The 22658-nt window shown below is 40.0% G+C and overlaps 4 protein-coding genes and 2 pseudogenes across 4 annotated transcripts; 3 read left to right on the top strand and 3 right to left on the bottom strand.

Annotated features, from left to right (window-relative positions):
• Positions 1–1376: 1376 nt before the first annotated feature.
• On the bottom strand, positions 1377–1801 carry LOC109088926 (histone H2B). The gene has a single exon (XM_042761248.1). The coding sequence runs from the start codon at positions 1754–1756 to the stop codon at positions 1382–1384; it is 375 nt and encodes a 124-aa protein (XP_042617182.1). The 5' UTR covers positions 1757–1801; the 3' UTR covers positions 1377–1381.
• A 5605-nt stretch (positions 1802–7406) lies between these two features.
• On the bottom strand, positions 7407–8103 carry LOC109088923 (annotated as a pseudogene).
• A 287-nt stretch (positions 8104–8390) lies between these two features.
• On the bottom strand, positions 8391–10977 carry LOC122145808 (annotated as a pseudogene).
• A 959-nt stretch (positions 10978–11936) lies between these two features.
• On the top strand, positions 11937–12646 carry LOC109072807 (histone H1-like). The gene has a single exon (XM_042761239.1). It carries the CDS (start codon positions 11963–11965, stop codon positions 12578–12580), a length of 618 nt encoding a protein of 205 aa, XP_042617173.1. The 5' UTR covers positions 11937–11962; the 3' UTR covers positions 12581–12646.
• A 2398-nt stretch (positions 12647–15044) lies between these two features.
• On the top strand, positions 15045–15585 carry LOC122145709 (histone H2A-like). Its single transcript, XM_042761241.1, has one exon. It carries the CDS (start codon positions 15085–15087, stop codon positions 15568–15570), a length of 486 nt encoding a protein of 161 aa, XP_042617175.1. The 5' UTR covers positions 15045–15084; the 3' UTR covers positions 15571–15585.
• Positions 15586–17482: 1897 nt separating this feature from the next.
• LOC109045117 (histone H3-like) lies at positions 17483–18047 on the top strand. Its single transcript, XM_042761244.1, has one exon. The coding sequence runs from the start codon at positions 17520–17522 to the stop codon at positions 17928–17930; it is 411 nt and encodes a 136-aa protein (XP_042617178.1). The 5' UTR covers positions 17483–17519; the 3' UTR covers positions 17931–18047.
• Positions 18048–22658: the final 4611 nt, after the last annotated feature.

Below are 22658 nucleotides of genomic sequence, written 5' to 3'. Positions count from 1 at the left end.
ATGCTGGCCATGATAGTCCATGCAGTGTGAAAACAACAGAGACCCGACTACTGTGAAAACCGTTGCCAGTCTGAACCTCGGCTTTAGCTCCACTGCTTCTACAGTTTCAACTCAGCATTTGGTGAATGTGTAGAGGGAATTTTTTTTTTTTTTTTACAAACACTTACTTATTTTATATAATTATGTCATTGTTTAGTATGTAAGAAGGTAATGTAATTAAGTATGCAATAATTACATAAATTAGATTTCACAGTCCACTTCAATCACAACAAGGACGTCCAGCATGTCACTGTTCTCACTACTTGCTTATTGTTCCCTTCACATCAAATTTTTTTTGTATATTCCACAGATTTGTTCTCGTCTTCATCCTCATCTTTCCAGTGCCACTGACTTGTTCACTCACTTCATCAGTGTGTCTGCTTTGGATCAGCATATGTCTTAATGGAAATTTCTAAAAAATTGCATTGCAATGTTGCAAATTCTATTGTAAATGTTATACATGTTTTGTGTCATTGCATGTTAAGTTGCACAGTTTAAGTTTAACAGTAAAATTGCTATTTAATTTCAAGCCGATGCAAATGTTTTTACTCAAGAGGTTATCATCTACACTTTTGCCATGTTATTTCAGTTGCAATAATGATGAATAAACTGTTAGAGTTCGTTAATGTCACTCCTAACAGTTGATGAAAAATAAAAAAACAAGTAAAAAAAAAAAAAAAATAAAATACAAAATTGTTAATATAATAAGACACAATAAATAGCTTTATTGTTTGGATGGTTAATGTAATAACTTCTTGCAATACATTAGAATCCATTAATTTAAATTTCTTATTAACAGCTAACAATGGCAGCTAACTTTTTCTAGTCTACTATCAGTCCTTTGATAAGTATTTATCATACTGTTATAAGATTTCAATTTAGTCGTAATCTTTAATACCAATACACTACTACAAAGTATGTTATTCACAAATAATACTTTATAACATGGGGTACGCATACTATACACTCTTCCTACAAAATGTGCTGCAGCTTTCCCACTACAGATATTCAGCTCATATTGTTCTTCTAACTTGCCCAATATATATATATATATATATATATATATATAAATAAATACACACAGATCTGGCAAATAAATATGAAACCTACATGGTTAATTAGCTGCAAAATTCACACTATAAAAACTTAGAAAGAAAAAAAAAAAAGTAAAAGTGTGTTTTCTACTGGACTAGTGAACTAATTTCACTTTGATTCGCATAAATATGAAACAGACGAAGTCCTTGAATTGTCAGCTAAATATTAGAAAGAAACACTCGCTCTTTTAAGGAGAAGCTGGGTGGCTCTTAAAAGAGCCTTTGTGTGTGAGAGCTGCAGCGGAGCTCTACTTGGAGCTGGTGTACTTGGTGACGGCCTTGGTGCCCTCAGACACGGCGTGTTTGGCCAGCTCCCCGGGCAGCAGCAGACGCACGGCGGTCTGGATCTCTCGGGACGTGATGGTGGAGCGCTTGTTGTAGTGAGCGAGACGAGACGCTTCACCGGCGATGCGCTCGAAGATGTCGTTGACGAAAGAGTTCATGATGCCCATCGCCTTCGAAGAGATCCCGGTGTCAGGATGAACCTGCTTCAGCACTTTGTACACGTAGATGGCGTAGCTCTCCTTCCTGGACTTTCTGCGCTTCTTTCCTCCTTTCGCGGCGGTCTTAGTGACGGCCTTCTTGGAGCCTTTCTTCGGCGCGGACTTCGCTGGTTCAGGCATGATGCTGCTAGAAATCAAAACCTCAAGAAACGATGATCAAAATGAGCGGGACAGAGGCATTTATTCACTGATCTATGCTAATTTACACAGGAGATGTGGAAAGCTGCTGATTGTGTGTTTTCATTGGTCAAACCCATAAACTCGTGTTTAATGTGGAGAATTCAAGGCATCACGACTGGAACGAGGGCCAATCCCCCATCACAGGCGGAGGAATGATAGTCCCCGCCCACCGCTCCATGTTTGAAGCCCCCTCGTGAATGTTTCCTATTTGTTTTCAATTCCCGCTCTTTTTGATGGTTATATTCTATAGAAACAAACGCGTCTTAAATATCAACACCCAAGATCAATATCATACAGTGTAATTTATAAAAATCCTCTCATAAACCCATTGAGAGAATGTAGAGAAAGAGAAAACATTAACGGACGATTAGACACTTTTTATTTCTTCTCTGTTGTTCTGCTATTTGCCTTCGTCTCAAACTTAAGTATCATTGCCATGTTGTGGTTTTCTCTTTATTTATAAATCGCTTTAATTCAAAGGAAGGCTAAACAAAATGGAATGCCATGTAAGAAGAAGAAATGAAAAATACTATCTCATAATCAACGACACCAACATAAAAATACAACATTATATAAGCTCCGATTTTAAAAATCTGAAATAAAAAGATGTTTTCTGCCCAGTATGTTCACACACGAGAGATTTGTTTTGGTGACAGAAACTTACACAGACAACAACAACTAGTAAAAAATAAAATAGATACATAACAGTTCAACATGAAATAGTTACATTCTCAGAATCAGATTTATTATTGTATTTACGAGGAATACGTTGTTGTTTTTTTAAGGTGCTCCTGGTACATACACATCCGATATGAGAACAAAACTAAAATAAAATAAACACTAGCATTAAACTTCACTTTTTAAAGAGAGTTTATTAAATTTATGCATTTAGCAGACTCTTTTAAATTCCAAAGCGACTTTCAGTGCATTCAGGCTATCAATTTTTATCATGTGTTCCCGGGGAATCGAACCACTAATCTTGCGCTTGTTAACGCAATGCTTTACCACTTGAGCTACAAGAAGACTTATTAAGCGACATTATTATTCTTACCCATCATATTCACTTCAACATTAAAACAACATTTGAATTTAACTCTTTATGTGAGAGTGTGTGGTGGCTCTTAAAAGAGCCGTTGTGTTTGTTGTTAGACGGTGTTTTAACCCTCCGAAACCGTACAAGGTGCGTCCCTGACGTTTGAGCGCGTACACAACGTCCATGGCGGTTGACGGTCTTTCTCTTGGCATGCTCGGTGTAGGTGACAGCGCGTCGCGGTATCACATTCTCCAGCTCTGTAACAAACCTTCAGCACCCCGCGGGTCTCCTCGTAGATCAGACCGGAGATGCGCTTGACTCCGCCGCGGCGAAGCGAGACGACGAATGGCGGGTTTGGTGATTCCCTGGATGTTATCACGCAGAACTTACGATGACGCTTAGCGCCGGGGTCCTTTCCCGAGTCCTTTACGCACCTTTGCCTCTTCCCGACATGTGATCAAGGATATTTCTAGTTTCAGTCGAGCAACGAAAACGAATAGACAGAAGTGCTGCAGGGACGCCTTTTACATTTGCTTACAGGACCCTGACTGAAAAACCATATGGCGCACGCCTCTTCGCTCGTTAGAGCAGGAAACAATGAGCAATTTTAAAACATAAAAACAAGCATTTTAAATATATTCCGGAAATGATTAAAAAAAATGTATTTATTTAAAATTAATTTAAAAACAGTTAAAAAATAGAGAAAATGATTTTACATAGAATACAGTGAATACGTGAAATACACAGTGCAATCCAGTTCAGGACATCGCACAGTGCTCATTCAATAAAGCACAGCCAAACACATGAGTTTTGAGTCTAAGATTTAAATGTGACTAATGTTTTAGCACATCTGATCTCTTCTGGAAGCGTGATTCCAACTGCGGGGGCGGCATAATAACTGAAAGCAGACCCTTGTTTTGTTTTGAACCCTTGGGTATTTCTAACTGACTCGATCCTAATGATCTGAGTGCTCTGTTAGGTTTGATATTCAGTGAACATATCTGCAATATATTTTGGTCCTAGGTCATTGAGTGATTTATAAACGTGTAAAAGTACTTTAAATCAATCCTAAATGTAACTGAAAGCCAGTTGTAAGGACCTGAGGACTGGTGTGATATGCTCAGATTTCTGGTTCTAGTCAGGAATCTGGCCAGCAGTGTTCTGGATGAGCTGCAGCTGTCTAATGGTCTTTCTTGTGAAGGCCGGTGAGGAGACCATTACAGTAGTCCACCCTGCTGGTGATAAAGGCATGAACAAACAAGTTTCTCCAAGTCTTGATTGGAAAAAAAAAACATCTAATTCTTGCAATGTTTTTGAGATGATAGTATGCTGAGATTAGTTACTGCTTTGACATGATTATTGAAACTAAGGTCTGTCTCCAGAATCAACACCAAGATTCCTGAACTTGATTTTTTAGTTGTTTGAGCCCTAGAGTCAAGGTATGCATTTACCTTGAAAACTTCATCTTTGGTTTCTAAATGCAATGACCTCAGTTTTTTTTCCTTGTTTAACTGAAGAAAGTTCTGGCACATCCAACTATTAATTTCATCAGTGCATTGGCAGAGGGGAGTCAATGGGGCTGTAGTCATTTGGCGATAAGGGCTAGGTAAAATCTGTGTATCATCAGCATCGCTGTGATTAGGCAATTTGGTTCTTTCCTCATTATCTGACTTAGTGGGAGCATATACAGGCTAAACAAGAGCGGTGCAAGAATTGAGCCTTGTGGGACTCCTCATGTCATGGACTCACTTAGACTTATGCTCTCCTAGACTCACATAATAACTTTCTCCCTTCTAAGTATGACCCTGACCCATTTGAGTACCATCCCAGGAAGCCAGACCCAGTTTTCCAGTCTCTCTAGTAGGTATGTTATGTTCGACAAGTGTGAAACGCAGCACTGAGATCTAGCAATACCAGCATAAGCATAAATAAGTGAAATGATGATTTAATTAAAATCATCTTCAAATGGCTATGATGATATTTCTGTATTTCTTTGTCAAGCGGGTGAAATGTTCAATATTGCAGCCATTCACTTGTTCATGTTTTTTCTCTCTCTTTGAAAACAGTCATTGTACCAGAGGATTTAAAAATAGCTAGTTATTCCACAGTTTAAAGCAGATGATCTGCAATGTTTTAACAACTATAGACCATTATCTATTTTGCCATGTTTCTCAAAAAATGTAGAAAAAAATATTACATCAATTAATTATTTTTCACTTAGACTCAAATTCTATTATTTGCAAACATCAATATGAATAGCGAGAAGAAAAAACGGGGCTATATAGGTCTGGAGCTCATGGCAGACTTTCAGTGTGGTTCAAGGTCAGTCCGCCCATGAGGCTTTTGACCGCCATTTCGAAAAAAAAGAATAAAAGAAACGTTTGTTTCATTCACCGTCATGTTTCGAGCGTGGAAATGTCGCAATAACACAGGTAAAAACTCTCGGACATATTTTAAGATTCTATGCCGTTGAACTTTAAATATTTCACATACTTAGAAAATGCAGCATTTAGTTGATCCTGATAAGCGCTCGTCCGTCCACAGTTGTAAACTCAGCGGCTTTCTTCCTTCAGGAGGGGGTTTGGCACCACATTATTTTTTGTTTCCAGGTGGAATGTTAAAGTGAACGCGACACACCAAGCCTCCCAGAAATCCTGTAGAATTCAAAACGCGGAGCCCGATGACACTGACACTCCTGAAGGTGTTCCCCATATGGCATCAGACGTTTAGCTAATCGGTCACCGGGCGTGACAGTCTGAGGTCTGAGATACCCTTGTGTTTGAAAATCAGAATTTACTGGCAGTATCTTTTTAGACCTGTCCAGCAAAGATTTTGATACAGTTAATCCATTACATTTTATTGGAAGTTATACAAATAAGGTTTTTCATGATTTCCATATAAATGGTTGAAGAATTACATTTTAAATAGAAGACAGTTTGTTTGTTTTAAAGGTTGCTATTCCAGCAAACAAAATCTACTCTGCGGTGTTCCTCAGGGCTCCATACTTGGACCATTGCTATTTCTTATTTATGTTAATGTCTTGTCGAATGTTTCAAATATTTTTACTCCAGTAATGTTTGTTGACGACACAACCTTAGTTCTCTCTCACTCAAATTATAATTCATTGATTAAGAATGCAAATGACGGTCTAATTGTTTATGCTAATTGGTTTAATTTAAACAAATTATCTTATATATATATATATATATATAATATTAGAGTATATATATATATATAGGTATATAGATATATATATATTATATATATATATATATTATTTTTTAGTTGATAAAAAATTATACCCTAAGGATTTATCAAAAATATTTTAGTACTAAGTCTACTGAGGCACAGCAAGAGTGTCCTTCTTACTCTTTACTATAGTTTTAATTTATCCATATTTTTCATATTGGTAATATATTTTGGGCGAGTACTTTTCCTACTTTCCTACTTACTCTTAAAAACTCTTTATTGTTCAGCAGCGTTTTTGTTAGGATTGCAATCCAATCAACATATATACGTCTCTGCTTCTTTATTTCATAAACTTCAGGTTCTTACTACGATAATACTAATTTTCAAATATTTATTATATACATATATATTTATGTATAACTATATATTCAAGTGAGGGTAACATATCCAGTGGCAATTTAGAATGTATGTTTAAAGTAAATTTCTCAGGTTCACTGTTATTTATACTCGTCAATTTTCAAGTTTTCATCTTCCTAAAGATCTCAACTTGTAGAGGTCACTACTGATAAGAGTTAGGCGTATTAAATTATGGAATGGTTTATCCCATCTAGCAAAATGTCTTGTAATAGTGTATTTTGTACATATACTTTTTTTTTTTTTTATGTATTATGTACCATACATTGTTTGTTTTAGGAGTATATATATATACATATATATATTATATATATGTATATATATATATTTATTTATTTATTTTTTTAAATGTATGTTGTAATTATTTTGTAGTTATTTATATTTATATATTGGTTGTTGTTGTTATTTAGCTCTGAGGTGGACCCCGTTGGGTTTTCTGCCTCTTCCTGCAACAGACGCTTTGACTTTCATATCATCATGTTTTGTCTAGAACTGCAGAAACGCCCCATCAAAATCTACAGCAACCTACATGTAAAAGCTACTGATATCATTTTAAAAATTAAATCAGTGGTTCTCAATTACCCCCATAAACAAACAACAAAAAAAAAAAAACTATACCTACACATAAAACATACAAAGAAAAAATATAATGGTATTTTGTTGTTTATTATTATTTGTTTACAGATCTAATCCTACTCCATTACACACCGGGGTTAACACATCTGTGACGTTTTGCCTATTTTTATTTTTCTGAGTATAAAAACGCATAAATACAAACGAATAAAACCCAAACACAAACATAACCAAAATCCAAATGCAAAGTCAAATGTTTAATATCTAATATTGAGTGTTCCAGTGGAAACGGTCTCATTCAGTGTGATGTAGTGGCTCTTAAAAGAGCCTTTGGGGTTTAATGCGGCTGAATGCAGCGGCGGGTTTTAAAAGCGCGCTCTCTCACGATCCGCGGATGCGGCGCGCCAGCTGGATGTCTTTGGGCATGATGGTGACTCTCTTGGCGTGGATGGCGCACAGGGGGTTGGTGTCCTCGAAACAGACCGACCAGATAACCTCGCTGGACTCCTGCAGGGTCCATGACGGCGGAGCTCTGGAAGCGCAGGTCCGTCTTGAAATCCTGAGCGATCTCTCGCACCAGACGTGGAAAGGCAGTTTCGGATCAGCAGCTCGGTGGACGTCTGATAGCGGCGGATCTCTCGGAGAGCCACGGTCCCGGGCCTGTAACGATGGGGCTTCTGACGCCGCCGGTGGCTGGGGCGCTCTTCCGGGCGGCTTTAGTAGCGAGCTGCTTTCTCGGGGCTTTACCACCGGTGGATTTACGAGCGGTCTGCTTGGTTCTTGCCATTGCTGAAATGCGTTCCTATCTCTGCTCCGTTCGAGTAGAAAAATACTGCTCTGTGTTACGCGCCTGCTTTTAAAGCCTCATACGGCGACAGCTTCTGGCGTCATAAAGGTGCAGAGCCCTGTGATTGGCTGATGTGTGACATCATGACCAATGACTGCGCCCCTTCTGTTTTTAAACTGAGCTGGTTGTTTCCCGCTCAAAATGCTTTGATCTTGTTTGTGAATTCGCATCGCAAACACACCAATTTAGGCTTCATACTCATGTTTTGTTTCATAGCTCTGATTTATTCATTAATCATCAAATTACTTCCATCTGTATAAGATCACAACTACACAGACATACCATCCAACTTATTATTTATATATATATATATATATATATATATATATATATATATGATATATATATATACAATAATTTTATTTCTGTTAATGTGTTTGTTAATAGCCACGTATTCTTCACGGACTTTTTGATCTTTAATGATAATGCGTTTTATTAAACGCCCTTGACTGCATGACGCTACTGATAAATGATAATTTAAAAAGAAAAGTACTCTCTATTTGATAAAGGGGTGGCTCTTAAAAGAGCCTTTGGGTTTCAGAAACACGCTTGGATCTGTTTGGTACTTGGTTTTTGGCGGGTTTCTCGGTCTTCTTGGGCAGCAGCACGGCTGGATGTTGGGCAGCACGCCGCCCTGAGCGATGGTCACTACGGCCCAGGAGTTTGTTGAGCTCCTCGTCGTTGCGCACCGCCAGCTGCAGGTGACGGGGAATGATGCGGGTCTTCTTGTTGTCTCTTGCGGCGTTTCCAGCCAACTCACAGGATCTCAGCGGTCAGATACTCGAGCACAGCCGCCAGATAGACGGGAGCTCCGGCACCGACGCGCTCTGCGTAGTTCCCTTGCGGAGAAGTCTGTGAACACGACCGACGGGAACTGCAGCCCTGCTCTGGAGGAGCGAGGTCTTGGCCTTCGCTCTCGCTTTACCACCACCGGTTTTTGCCGCCTCTTCCACTCATTGTTGATTTAAAACTGCTACGTTGTAATGTAGAAATAATGAATACATGGGCCTCGCTCTACTGTATTTAAAAGAGCGTGCGAGTCGCTCATTGGTTTAGAGTCTGTAAGATTTCAAACCAATCACTGAACTTCCCTCCAACACCGACCGCCGAAGCCACGCCTCCACAGCTGGCGCGCAGATTGTGCAGCGAAACAACAGAAAACATTGAAGAAATTCTGACGTGTGCTAAAGTATTTCAAAAATAATTTATTTTTTTTGTACAAACTGGTGGCTAACTTTTATGATTTTATATAAACTTAGAACTCATTCATCCTGAAAACGTTCTATTCAGGGGCCATAGAAAGTGTATTGACTCAGTGTATCTCAGTGTGGTATTCAGTTGTTAAGTGGTGATGTAAGAAGCGCTGTTTCCGGGTCCAAGCCTCAACTCACTTCACTTGAGAATACTGCCTCAGCAACCGTTTATGAGCACTGTTTATTCATATTAAACATTTAAGCTAAATGTTTTCAAACTTACGGTGTACACTACAGTCTCCATGCTCACAGTGTCCAAAACACAAATAATTTTTATATTTATTTATTTTTATTCATATTTTCATTGTCTAACCATCTGGGACTTCGGTGTGGAGTTAAAGGTCAGGATTATAACTTTTTGATAGTATTATATCGCATTGTGAGTGTATATTAGCACCCTTTGTTAAAAAAAAAACCAAAAAAAAAAAAAGTTTGGACACGGAAGAGGTGACACGTGACGTCAGTCTTAACAAGCTAATGGGAACAGGTCCAGTCAAGACTGCAAAGCCCTTCAGAGAGATGTGATCTTAGCTGAGCGCATCTCAGGGTCTGCTCTCCCCTCTCTGCAGGACATCTACCTCAAACACTCCAAAATCAGAGCTGTTAAAATCATCAAGGACTCTAACCACCCCAGTAACTGTCTTCTCACTTTGCTGCCATCTGGTTAGCGCTTCTGTAGATGATGGCAAAAACTGAGAGACTTAGGAGGAGTTTCTTCCCGCAGGCCATCAGGCTCTTAACTCAAACTCAGTCTCTTAACCTCTACATGACTTCACTTAATAATCAGTAAAATAATTAATATACTGACATTGTCACTTGCACAGCAATTTCTGTAAGTTTTATTTGCAACCTGTTTGCACATTCTCCTCTTGTACATTCCTGCTCATCTTAATATTTATTAAGTCTGCAGTATACTGCCCTACACATTTTATTTTATTATTTTTTTATCCTACTTTTTCCATACCTATATATATATATATATATATATATATATATATATATATATCTATATATATATATATATATATATAGATATTCTATAATAATTGCAGGACCTGACTTACATTTTACTGCTGGTTATACATTATATTCTCTATATAACCACGTATGTGATGAATAAAAATCTTGAATCTTGAATCATGACTTTCCGAACTTAGTAATAATAATTATTATTATTATTATCATTATTACTAATACTGTTATAAATTTATTACCTCAGCTTAACTTTATTTTCTCTATGCTGCCACTCTCTCCCCCTCCAGGTTACTTTAAGGAGATAAACTCCATGCTTTCCTGTTTTATATGGAATGGTACGCGCCCCAGAATCAAACTTACCACGTTACAGCATCCTATACACGCAGGAGGACTAGCTGTACCAAATTAATAATGGAATGTGTTATTGGTTGTTCCAACTTAAGGCTCTTCATAATTGTGTTGACCCTCAATCTAAAGCCTCATGGAGACTGACTGAAGCTGATAAGGTGAAACCAAACAGACTTCAAGATATTTTATTTGCTGGCACAAGGAAAAAAGGTGATAATTACAAATTCAGCCTGGCTATAGCTAATTCAATTAGAAACTGGAAAACAGTTGCACCATCTTCTGGTTGACCATCTCTTTCCTTAATATACAGTAAAATTATTGATCGCATTACAAAACCTCTTTCTATCAAATCTGTTTGAATCAGGAACTATCTGATCTTAAATTATCTGTTGACTGGATGTGATCTAACCTCACTTTAACCTCTAAATACTTGGCTCATGGTCTTATACATTTCAAAGTTATTCATAGAGCATGTATAACTCCTTACAAAAGATTCAAAATGAAACTACAACCGACTTACAATTGCCATATCTGTAAAACTGTCATCAGGTACAGCTTCATATGTTTTGGGAGTATCCTATTGTCAGTAATCTGTGGACACATGTAAACTTTGTTTTATCCTCTTTACTACAAATTGATTACATGGTTAATCCAAGTTTATGTCTTCTTGATGATGATTCTGGCTTCTGTATAAACTCAATCCAAAAAAAAAAAAAAAAAAAAAAACACAAAAAAAAAACAATTGTTATTTGCTGGTTTACAGCTGCAAAAAAAAGACAATAATACAGAAGTTTTTTCCCCATCTCTTCTCTCTCTCAGTGGAATATGTAAATTGATTATAAGACTGTTGTTGTTGTTGTTGTTTTTGAGTCCTGAATGTATGTAATGATGTTATTTATTCTATGTGAAAGACTAATGAAAAGTTGATAAATAATAGTATCATGACAGATCATCTGCTGAACAGACAGGAGTCTCAGACTCGAAGTCTCCGGATGTTTGTGCTTCAAGCTGCCCAAAACAACAGCTGTATCAAACACTGCACACGCGCTTCACTGATGCTCATTTCATTAAATTCACTTCCAAACTGTTTCTGAAACACTCAGAGGACGAGTTTAATATTTTTTTCAACTTTTCCACTGAAACGAGGCATTAAATGCGCACGCGGCTTTGTTCCGTGGCTGATGCTCGCCTCGAGTTTGATCTGCGCGGAGCAAAAACAAACATTTCCTCGCCGCGTATTTTAGTCCCCAAAGAAAGCCAAGAACCTCTGCTTGGTGTCCACTTTGTTTCTACTGCGCCAAACTATTTTAGTAGTCGAGTTTTGCTCTTAAATGTAGAAGAAGAAAACACAAGCGCGAGCGGCTCGCGGAGGCGCGCAGACACCGAGCGGGCGGGTTGAGTCTATAAGGTTCTCATGTGTTAAATAAGAGCGCAGCGTGGTCCGAGTGCAGCTCATTGCTTAACATAGAGAGCGTTTGATTTGCTGATTTTACTGAATACTCTACCACAGAGAGATGGCAGAAACCGCCCCAGCAGCAGCCGCCCCGCCGGCCAAAGCGCCCAAGAAGAAGTCCGCCGCTAAAGCCAAGAAAGCAGGTCCAGCTGTCGGTGATCTGATCGTTAAAGCCGTGTCCGCATCGAAGGAGAGGAGCGGTGTGTCTCTCGCCGCCCTGAAGAAAGCTCTCGCTGCCGGCGGCTACGACGTGGAGAAGAAGAACTCCCGCATCAAGCTCGCCCTCAAGAGCCTGGTGACTAAAGGAGCCCTGCTGCAGGTCAAAGGAACCGGTGCCTCCGGCTCCTTCAAGATCAACAAGCAGCAAACCGAGACCAAGAAGAAGCCGGCGAAGAAAGCAGCTCCTAAAGTGAAGAAGCCCGCGGCTCAGAAACCCGCTGCTGCCAAGAAGCCCAAGAGCGCGGCGGCAAAGAAGCCCGCCGCTAAGAAATCCCCCAAGAAGGCCAAGAAACCCGCCGCTGCAGCCGCTAAGAAGACCACGAAGAGCCCCAAGAAGGCAAAGAAGCCCGCAGCGACTAAGAAAGCAGCCAAGAGCCCCAAAAAGGCCAAGACTGCCAAACCCACGACGGCAAAGACTAAAGCTGCCAAGCCTAAAAAGGCAGCTCCCAAGAAGAAGTAAAAACCTGCTGTTTTTATTCCCCAACGGCTCTTTTCCAGAGCCACCCACAAACTCTAAAGAGAGCAATTTACTTTACTGAAGTAAGGTTATGTTAAGAAAATAACTAAATTGTATCACCATTATACTTTAAAAACAACTCAGTAAATAAAACGGCAGACACAACATGACAATAATCCATCAACTCATTCACTGCTGTCGTAAACTGCAGGCAACACAATAAATAACAGCAATGAACACAACAAAAGTGTTTCTTTCATATACACATTGCACACAGCAGCAGAGATAAAAGAGCTTCTAAATCGTTCTGGAGAACACAGTGATTATTAATCTCAAATCCTGACTGGGGCTTATTAAACACAACCTCACTGTACTTTCTCCAGTTTAATTTACTGTCCAAATGGATGCCAATAACTTTATAAGATTGAACTATTTCTATCTTCTGACCATGGATTGTCACCAGCATTACTGCTTCCTTGTGTCTTCATAAATAAATGATCAACTCCTTAGTCTTCTCCACATAACAATATATGACGCAATTAGTCTCCTCTGTCAGGGTATAATTGTTCTTGATTTTGAATTGTACGCAGAGCGGCCTGCGAACTCCATCGAGAGTGTTTGAAGCTGACTTCTGCTGATGAAACTTTAAACCATGTTCTTCAGTAAATTCTTCTTCAGTTGAGCACATCTCTGACTCCTGGTCTTCATTCATCATATCTGGTCCTTGGGTTTTAAACTGTATATTCCCCTACACTCACAATAAAAATAATAAGGTCATATAGATCATAACACAGTCTCGGAGGTATGAAGTGGATTATTCTTCACCTGAAATGTTTCTGAAATCTCTTCACTTGATTGGGATGTTCTTTTTGATTCTGGACGGCAAGGGCACTGACTGTAACATCGAGCCGTATTTATACCGTTCATATCAGTCTCCAAAGATTTCTCTAAAAGAACTCAAAGAATGGCCTTCTCAGCTGCCATAGTTGCAACTCTTCCAGTAATTGTGTTCTTGTTTATGAGTTTCCATTTGTGTTGAAAATGAGTCGACTGCTTTGGTGCTCTACATTGTCTTTGTCTACAGTCATTGGCTACTTGTTCAGGTAAATCAATATATGTTGGCGTGTATGATGTCTGTTGATGTCGTCTTGTTCTGTCGTGCTGTCGTCCTGTTGTAGGTTGTAGAAGACTGACTTATTACAGGTGAAATTTTGCCAGTAGTCTACCTGCTTTACTGGACGTATAGTGCACAGATATGTTTAGAAAAAAAAAACTACTGTGATTCACCAAAAAGGCTTTTTTATGTTACAATGGTTATAGTATGTACATAGTTACCAAACTTACGAGTTTGCCAATATCTCCCTTAATGTATGTACAGTGCACAAATATTTTATGAAAAATTACAGTTATTTACCAATAGTTTTTTTTTCTTCTCCATGTTCCAAAGGTTGTTGTGTGTTCCTAGATACAAGACTGAGTTAGTACGTGTGAGATTTTGCCAATACTTTGTGTCATATATGGACAGTACACAATTATTTTCAGAAAAATTAATGAAGTACAAACTTTGGATCCTGAAAAAAAAATAAAAATACTATTGGTAAATTACTAGTGGGCAAAAACTGACTAAATATAAGAAAACCTTTGGAACATGATAAAACCCTCTTGGTGAATAACTGTAGTTTTTCTTTTAACTATTTGTGTACTGTACATGCAGTAAAGGAGATAATAGCAAACTCTCAACTGTAGTAAGAGTGATCAACTCTGAGAACTAATAAGGCAAGAATGGATGACCATCAGTCAGGATTTAACTCAGAAGCTAATATCCAGCATGACAGAGCCAACTGCAGAGGTTATGAAGAACAAGGCTCAACACTGTAATATTGACTCATTATATATATATATATATATATATATATATATATATATATATATATATATATATATATATATTTTTTAAAATTTTTTTTTTTTTTTTTTGCCAATAAAAACCTTTAAAAACATATGATATGCTTATCATTGTTTTCAGTATACCAAAGAAACATGTGGAAAAAATAATCTAAAAATACTGAAGCAGCAAACTTTGCAAAACACAAAATATATGTCACTGCCAAAACGTTTGGCCACGACTGTACATGTTGGCTGTGTATTTAGTAATACACATATATTAAAATTAACCGCTTTAATGGATCATTGATCAAATTTAATTAGGTTAAAAACAATATGGATCAATGCGTTTTGCCTTGATAATTATTGTGAAAAAACTTTAACACACCGTCACAAGTTCTTGAATGTTTTCTGTCGTGTTGTTTCTAAAGCTGCACAATCCGCGCGCAGGCTGTGGAGGCGTGGCTTCGGCGGTCGGTGTTTGGAGGGAAGTTCAGTGATTGGTTGAAATGTTCACAGACTCTAAGCCAATGAGCGACTCGCACGCTCTTTTAAATACAGTAGAGCGAGGCCCATGTATTCATTATTTCTACATTACAAACATAGCAGTTTTTACATGAACAATGAGTGGAAGAGGCAAAACCGGTGGCAAAGCGAGAGCGAAGGCCAAGACTCGCTCCTCCAGAGCAGGGCTGCAGTTCCCCGTCGGTCGTGTTCACAGACTTCTCCGCAAAGGGAACTACGCAGAGCGCGTCGGTGCCGGAGCTCCCGTCTATCTGGCGGCTGTGCTCGAGTATCTGACCGCTGAGATCCTGGAGTTGGCTGGAAACGCCGCAAGAGACAACAAGAAGACCCGCATCATTCCCCGTCACCTGCAGCTGGCGGTGCGCAACGATGAGGAGCTCAACAAACTCCTGGGGCGAGTGACCATCGCTCAGGGCGGCGTGCTGCCAAACATCCAGGCCGTGCTGCTGCCCAAGAAGACCGAGAAAACCCACCAAAGCCAAATAAACAGATCCAAGCGTGTTTCTGAAACCCAAAGGCTCTTTTCAGAGCCACCCATTTTATCTCTTACAGAGCGATTTTCTGATTGTCTAATTTGCTGGTAACTGTTGTCCATAAATGAATGCAACTAAATATACACAACATCAACTAACGTTAAATCTTTTTTTTTTTTTATTACTGTTTTAAGTACAACTGAAAACATTCGTAATGACCACTCTCTGGGGTGATTCAGAATGGTCTTTATTTGGTAAGCGTAAGCAAAAACGATTTGCTGTGGTTTCCAGTAGCTCTGGTTACATTTGTTCATACATGCATACACACACAACGACAGAAGATGATGGGGGGGGGGCTGCTGGGTCTGAGTACAAAGAGATGTCACCATGACCTGCTTGTTGGAGAAGGGTCCTGGCTGCAGACTTGCACTTGCATTCTCAGACTTGCATTCTCAGACACTTGCGCTTCCGCTAGTGACATCACTAACAGTCTTTTTTTATTTTTTATTTTGTTCTGTTTGTTGATTACTTTTTGTTTGAATCGCTCAACATTTTACAACAGTAGCCAGGTGTTGAAGACAAGAAAAAAGAAACTAAATTACGAAGTCGCTTGCAATCGCCACTTGCACTCTCAGCTACCTGCGACGTCACTTGCAGTCGACACAATCATGCGTGTTGCCAATGGAGACAAGATGCTGTGGTGATTAAACGATTAAAACTAATTTAGTACCGTAAAAGTACTAAAAGTACTAAGCACTTGTCTTCAACACCTGGCTACTGTTGTAAAATGTTGAGAGATCCAAACAAAAAATAATAATTAAATAGAACAAAATATAAAATAAAGATTGCAAGTGATGTCACTAGCGGAAGCGCAAGTGTCTGAGAGTGCAAGTCTGAGAATGCAAGTCTGTGAACCCTGAATCACAAAATATCAACATAAGAAACGCTTGTTGAGGAAAAACAGGGTCCTATCTTGAATTTCGTGAGTAATGAGACATATCAAGTATTCATCACACATGAGGTATATATGGTATTAGAGACATGGGAAAACAATTGGCTAAAGAGTATAAATGTAGAGATGCGTGTTCACTTGTTTTTGTCACACACATGGCAGAGCTCACTGCTGTATTGTCTGATCTTGCAAGAATAAAAAAATAAAAAACCCTGTCTCTGACCGTGTTCTTGATTTAAGAAGAAAAATTATATTACAATATATTTACTTTTGTCTTTCTCTTTATTTATTCCCTCTCTTTCTAGCTTGTACTTATTTGAACAATGTCTAAAACTTAGTATTCCGGACACTTCCTGTGTCTGTTTGCCTCTTTAAGAAGAAACGCTTTATGTATCCCCCAACTGTAAATAGCTTTGGATAGAAGCGTCTGCAAAATGACTAAATGTAGGGTAGAGTATTTGTTTGATGCGTAAAGTAATCTTCTTCTTCTCTAGTATTAATGGCGGGTCGCAAACCAATTTTTTTTCCGGTGCATACCGCCACCTACTGTACCGGAGTGTGTAATTCATGGTTTTAGTATTTCAGGTTACCTTTTACTGATCCAAAAACAAATAATAAAAAAAAAAGACAAAAAAAAAATTTTTTGGGGGGGCCCTATATTTTATGGTCTAATCCTGTAGATTTAAGAAAGTTAAAGAGAGCTTCGTAACACTCTCATGTTTCCTCACTTATCCCCAGTATCCCTTCTAAATTCCATCCCCGTCTTAATCACATATCTTATCACGCAAGATGTTCCTCTCAAAATCAAATTTACTACACTTCATTATGACATGCTCGACATTTTCAGGAACATTACATACCTCACATTTATCAGACACAAGCGTAAAGTAATAAACAGAACAAAGCATTTTGAGCGGGAGACACAAACAGTTCCCCGTTTGAAAACAGTAGCTGCGCAGTCATTGGCTAGCTGTCCTGTGCAGGCGTCACACATCAGCCAATCACAAGCTTCTGCACCCTGACGCCATCCTAAGACGCTTTAAAAGCAGCTGTATTGCACATATTATTACTTTTAACGCTCGTATCCTGAAGCAATTAGACTGCAGCAATGGCAAGAACCAAGCAGACGGCTCGTAAATCCACCGGTGGTAAAGCCCCGAGGAAGCAACTCGCTACTAAAGCCGCCCGGAAGAGCGCCCCAGCCACCGGCGGCGTCAAGAAGCCCCATCGTTACAGGCCCGGGACCGTGGCTCTCCGAGAGATCCGCCGCTATCAGAAGTCCACCGAGCTGCTGATCCGCAAACTGCCTTTCCAGCGTCTGGTGCGAGAGATCGCTCAGGATTTCAAGACGGACCTGCGCTTCCAGAGCTCCGCCGTCATGGCCCTGCAGGAGTCCAGCGAGGCTTATCTGGTCGGTCTGTTCGAGGACACCAACCTGTGCGCCATCCACGCCAAGAGAGTCACCATCATGCCCAAAGACATCCAGCTGGCGCGCCGCATCCGCGGAGAGCGCGCTTAATCCCGCCGCTGCATCAGCGCATTAAACCCCAAAGGCTCTTTTAAGAGCCACTACATCACACTGAATGAGACCGTTTCCACTCGAACACTCGATATTAAACATATAACACTGCCTTCACATTTGGAAGTAATTATTCGGTCTAAATTTTACGTGTTTGAACAGTTTTTAGTTTCCATTACTACACAGAATACTCACACAGGCAAAACGTGACATGTGTTAACCCCGGTGTGTAATGGAGTAACCTTAGATCTGTAAACAAATAATAATATAAACAAAATACCATACTTATATTCTTGCTATGTCTAATGTATAAGTAGAGATAATTTTGTTATAATAGTGGTTTCTTTATGGGGGTAATTGAGAACCACTGATTTAATTTTTAAGATGATATCAGTAGCTTTTTACATGTAGATTGCTGTAGATTTTGATGGGCATTTTTCTGCAGTTCTAGACAAACATGATGATATGAAAGTCAAAGCGCCTGTGCAGGAAGAGGCAAGTACATTCAACTTTATTGTCAGATGCAGAGTACAAGGACCAGACGCTACCTGAAATGCAGTTAGCATCTAAACAGGGAAGTGCAGAATATAGTGTTTTATATACATAACAAAGTGCACAATAAGTGAAGCTAGATTCTACAGAAAGTACAGTGCGGGTTGCTATTAAAGGTACTAATAACGTATATATACCAGCTCACATAAACGCCCCACAGCAGTCACCGTAGCAAAGGGCTTGTTAAAACTACATATAATAAATAAACCAAGAAAACAGACCCCTCGAATAGACAAAAAGCCATAGAGCAAGCTAGTGTTAGAGGCTTTGTTTAGATAATTGTATAACCCTAAAATGAAAAGAAAGCAAAAATAGATATAATATGAAAAGATTAGAAAGGTAGTTAGCTGTTTTTTGTTTTTTGTTTTTAATAGAATCTAGAATCAGTGAGTGCAAAGTTAGAGGGTCAAAATAAAGATGAAGAGATGTGTGTTAAGCCGATTCGCTAAAGATGGCTAAGGACTCAGCTGCTCGGATTGAGTGGGCAGGTCATTCACCAGGAGGGCCATTTAATTTAAAAGTCATTAAAAGTGACTTTGTGCTTCCTTTGGGATCGAAACATCAAAGCGAGTTCACTTGCAGAATGCAAGCTTCTAGCAGGCACAAAGCTGAAGTAATTAATTTAGCGTAAAGGGGTGACAGAGCCAGGTGCTGGTTTCATGCAAAAATCAAATGCCTTGAATTTTAGGCGAGAGATATTTGGTAGCCAGTGCAAACGATTAAACAGAGGCGTGACGGTTTCTTTTGGCTCATTTAAATTAATCTTGCTGGCCGCCGTTCTGGATTAATTGTAAAGGTTTGATAGAACTGGCGGAAGACCTTGCCAAGAGAGCGTTGCAGTAGTCTAGCCTGGACAGAAACAAGAGCTTGAACAAGGAGTTGTGCAGCATGTTCTGAGAAAGGGAAGGATCTCGTAATGTTGAATAAAGCAAAAATCTGCAGGACGGACAGTTTTAGCATGTGGGTCTAGGAAAGTTAGCTGATCATCAATGCATAAACTCCAAGGTTTCTGGCTGTTTTTGAGGCCGTTATGGTTGATGTGCCTAACTGATGGTGAACTGTGATGAAACGATGGGTTTGCTGGAACCCTCCCCACACAAGCAGTTCTGTCTTGGGCAAGGTTGAGTTGAGGTGATGGTCCTTCATCCACAGCAAGAAAGGATCTGTTAGACAAGCTGAGATGCGAGCCACGTACCGGATGATCATCAGGATTGGAAATGAAAAAGAGGTAGAGTGAGTGTTTTTTTTTTTCAAATTTGACCAGCATAGCACTGGTGAAAAGCCCCATGTTTCTGAATAATGACAGAAACCTTAATGATGCAATGTAGACAGAGAAGAGGAAGATGGTCCAAGAACTGAGCCCTGAGGCACACCAGTAGTTAGATGTTGCGACTTGGACATATCAACCTCTCAAGATCCTTGAAGGACCTATCTGAGAGGTAAGACTCAAACCACTAGAGTGCGGTTCCGAGTCCTTTTCATTAGGTTGACAGGAGGATCTGTGGTTAACATGTCAAAAGCGGCTGACAGATCAGCACGATAGTGATAAGAAGATTTGGATTTCCGCTCTGCCACTAGAGGGCTTCACAACTGAGAGGCAAGGCAGTCTTCGTTGATGGTCCACTTCGAAGCCAGATTGGTTGCTGGCCAGGAGGTTGTTCTGTGTGGAAAGGTAGAGACTGGTTATACCGCTCGTTCAAATTTGTTTTTGCAATGAACGAAGAATGGGAAACTGTTCTGTAGTTCTCTAAAAGAATGGGTTGAGGGTGGGTTCTTAGTAAGTGTGGATTAGTTGTTTGAATTAAAACCTACACAAGTTCTAAAAAACACTGCAGCATCATCTCAGCTGGACGGTTTTTGATTCTTACAAAACGCAGTGTCAACATGAGGGCAAATGATCTTATAAATCTTTAAAACACTGATTTTAATAGGACACACAGGACACGCATACATCGTTGATCAGGGTTTGGATTAGAACCTCATTGTGTCCCTGCTCTATACGGAGCGAATAGGGGTGCGCCATGTGACTCGCGCTGGTTTTCAGTCTAGTTCCTGTAGGTAAATGTAAAAAGGCCTCCCTGCAGACTGCACTTCTCTTTTATTCGTTTTTTGTCGCTCGACGGAAACTAGAACTATCTTTGATCATGGGCTGTAAGATGCAAGTGGCGAAAGGAAAGGCATCGGGAAAGGAAGCGCTAAGCGTCAATCGTAAAGTTCTGGCGTGATAACCTCCAGTGAATCACTCAAACCCTCCATTCGTCGTCTGGGCTCGCGCGGCGGGTAGTCAAGCGCATTCTCCGGTCTGAATCTCGAGGAGACCCGCGGGGTGGCTGAAGGTGGCGCGTGTAGAAACGTGATCCGCGACCGAGGCCGTGTCAACCTACACACCGATCAGCGCAAGAGAAAGACCGTCGTCAACCGCCATGGACGTTTGTGTAACGAGCGTCACACGACAGGGACGCCACTCTTGTAACGGTTTCGGAGTATAAACACCGGTAACAACAAACACAACGGCTCTTTTAAGAAGCCACGCCACACTCTCACATAAGAGTTATTGTGGAGAATGGTTTTAGTGTTTTTTAGTGGAAAGCTACGCAATAAAACGTCCGTGCTTGGCTTGCCTAAAAAACATGGATTAGTTCAGTTTGTGTGTGGTTTGCTTTGAGTGATCGATATTCCTTGTGTATTTTGAACCTGAACGCTTGATCTTACAATTAGAGCTCGTATAGTTATTAATGTTAGTTAAGGCGTATACCAGATCTGAGTATTGTCCTACTTGCTTATGTGACTTTGCTATTTCGTGTAGCGATTTTTTTATTTGAATAGAACCCCCCCCCCCCCGCCCCCCCTCAACTGACTCACAGCAACCAAAGACACCGTTTATAATTAAAGTTACTTAAAGCAAAGTGTGGTATTCGGCAGGACAACAGAGCCAAACATGGGTTTATCTAGATGTTTTAAACAGTTACAGTTTAGAGGTTGATCCTGTGTTGATATTAAACACGCATTTCATTGTATAGAATAAATTATCAAAAGAGCGGGAATTGTAAAAGAATGAAACTGAGGTCGTGTGGGGTGTCGGTCAAACATGGAGGTGTGGGGGCGGAAGTTATAATCTATCCGCATGTGATTGGCCCTCGTTCCAAGCCGTTATTCTTCGAGTTGTCCCATTAAACAGCGAGTTCATTGGTTCATTCCTGGGAAAACACACAATCAGAAGCTTCCACATCTCTGTGTGTAATTAGCATGATCAGTGCATAAATGTCTCCTGTCCCGCTCGATTCTGATCATTGTTTCTTGAGGTTTTGATCTCTAGTAGCATCACATGCCCTGAACTGCATCGAAGTCCCGCGCCGAGAAAAGGCTACCAAAAAGGGCCGTCACAAGACCGCCGCGAAGAGGGAAATAAGCTGCAGAAAGTCCATGAAGGAGAGCTACGCCATCTACGTGAAAAAGTTCTGAAGCAGGTTCATCCCGACACCGTGATCTCTTCGAAGGGCGTGGGCTCATGAACTCTTTCGGGTCAACGACATCTTCGAAGCGCATCGCCGGTGGAGTCGTCTCGTCTCGCTCCACTACAACAAAGCGCTCACCATCCACTTCCCTAGAGATCCAGAACCGCCGTGCGTCTGCTGGCTGCCCGGGGAGCTTGCCAAACACGCCGGTCTAGCGGTGGCACCAAGGCCGTCCCCAAGTTACACCCCAGCGCCAAGTATAGCTTTCCGCGTGCAGCTCTCACACTCAAAGGCTCTCTTTTAGAGCCGCCACCCCGTTTTTCCTTAAAAGAGCTTCTAATGTGTGTAGTTGTTGCGACTGTTTTGGAATAAATTCGAGCTTTTCTTTCAAGTTAGGTTTGTTGACGTGGCTCTTGTCTTTTCTCGATACTTTTGAGTAACTACATACGTGGAGACTTTTGCTGGATCGACGCTTAAATAATTCTCAGGAGAGTGTTTTGATTCGTTACTATATAAAAACAACGAAATGATTGAATCAAGTAAGAGCAAAGAATTATTTGAAGTTAAGTTCAGTTTTTTGTAATGTTTCCCTGATTATCCTGCAAACGCCTTTTTGGTCACGTGACCTTTCTCAATAACACAAACATGTTACTTTATTTTTTGGATTATTCATTCTCCTTTATTTTATTTTTTGTTAATTCTTGGTAAATTGTAATTGCAC

Source organism: Cyprinus carpio, chromosome A7 (assembly GCF_018340385.1).
Source record: "Cyprinus carpio isolate SPL01 chromosome A7, ASM1834038v1, whole genome shotgun sequence".
Lineage (NCBI taxonomy): Eukaryota > Metazoa > Chordata > Actinopteri > Cypriniformes > Cyprinidae > Cyprinus > Cyprinus carpio.
This window is presented reverse-complemented; position numbering and strand designations above follow the sequence as displayed.

Excerpts from the sequence above, each read along its gene's own strand:
- LOC109088926 (XM_042761248.1), bottom strand. The coding sequence starts at position 1,756 with ATGCCTGAACCAGCGAAGTCCGCGCCGAAGAAAGGCTCCAAGAAGGCC.
- LOC109072807 (XM_042761239.1), top strand. The coding sequence starts at position 11,963 with ATGGCAGAAACCGCCCCAGCAGCAGCCGCCCCGCCGGCCAAAGCGCCC.
- LOC122145709 (XM_042761241.1), top strand. The coding sequence starts at position 15,085 with ATGAGTGGAAGAGGCAAAACCGGTGGCAAAGCGAGAGCGAAGGCCAAG.
- LOC109045117 (XM_042761244.1), top strand. The coding sequence starts at position 17,520 with ATGGCAAGAACCAAGCAGACGGCTCGTAAATCCACCGGTGGTAAAGCC.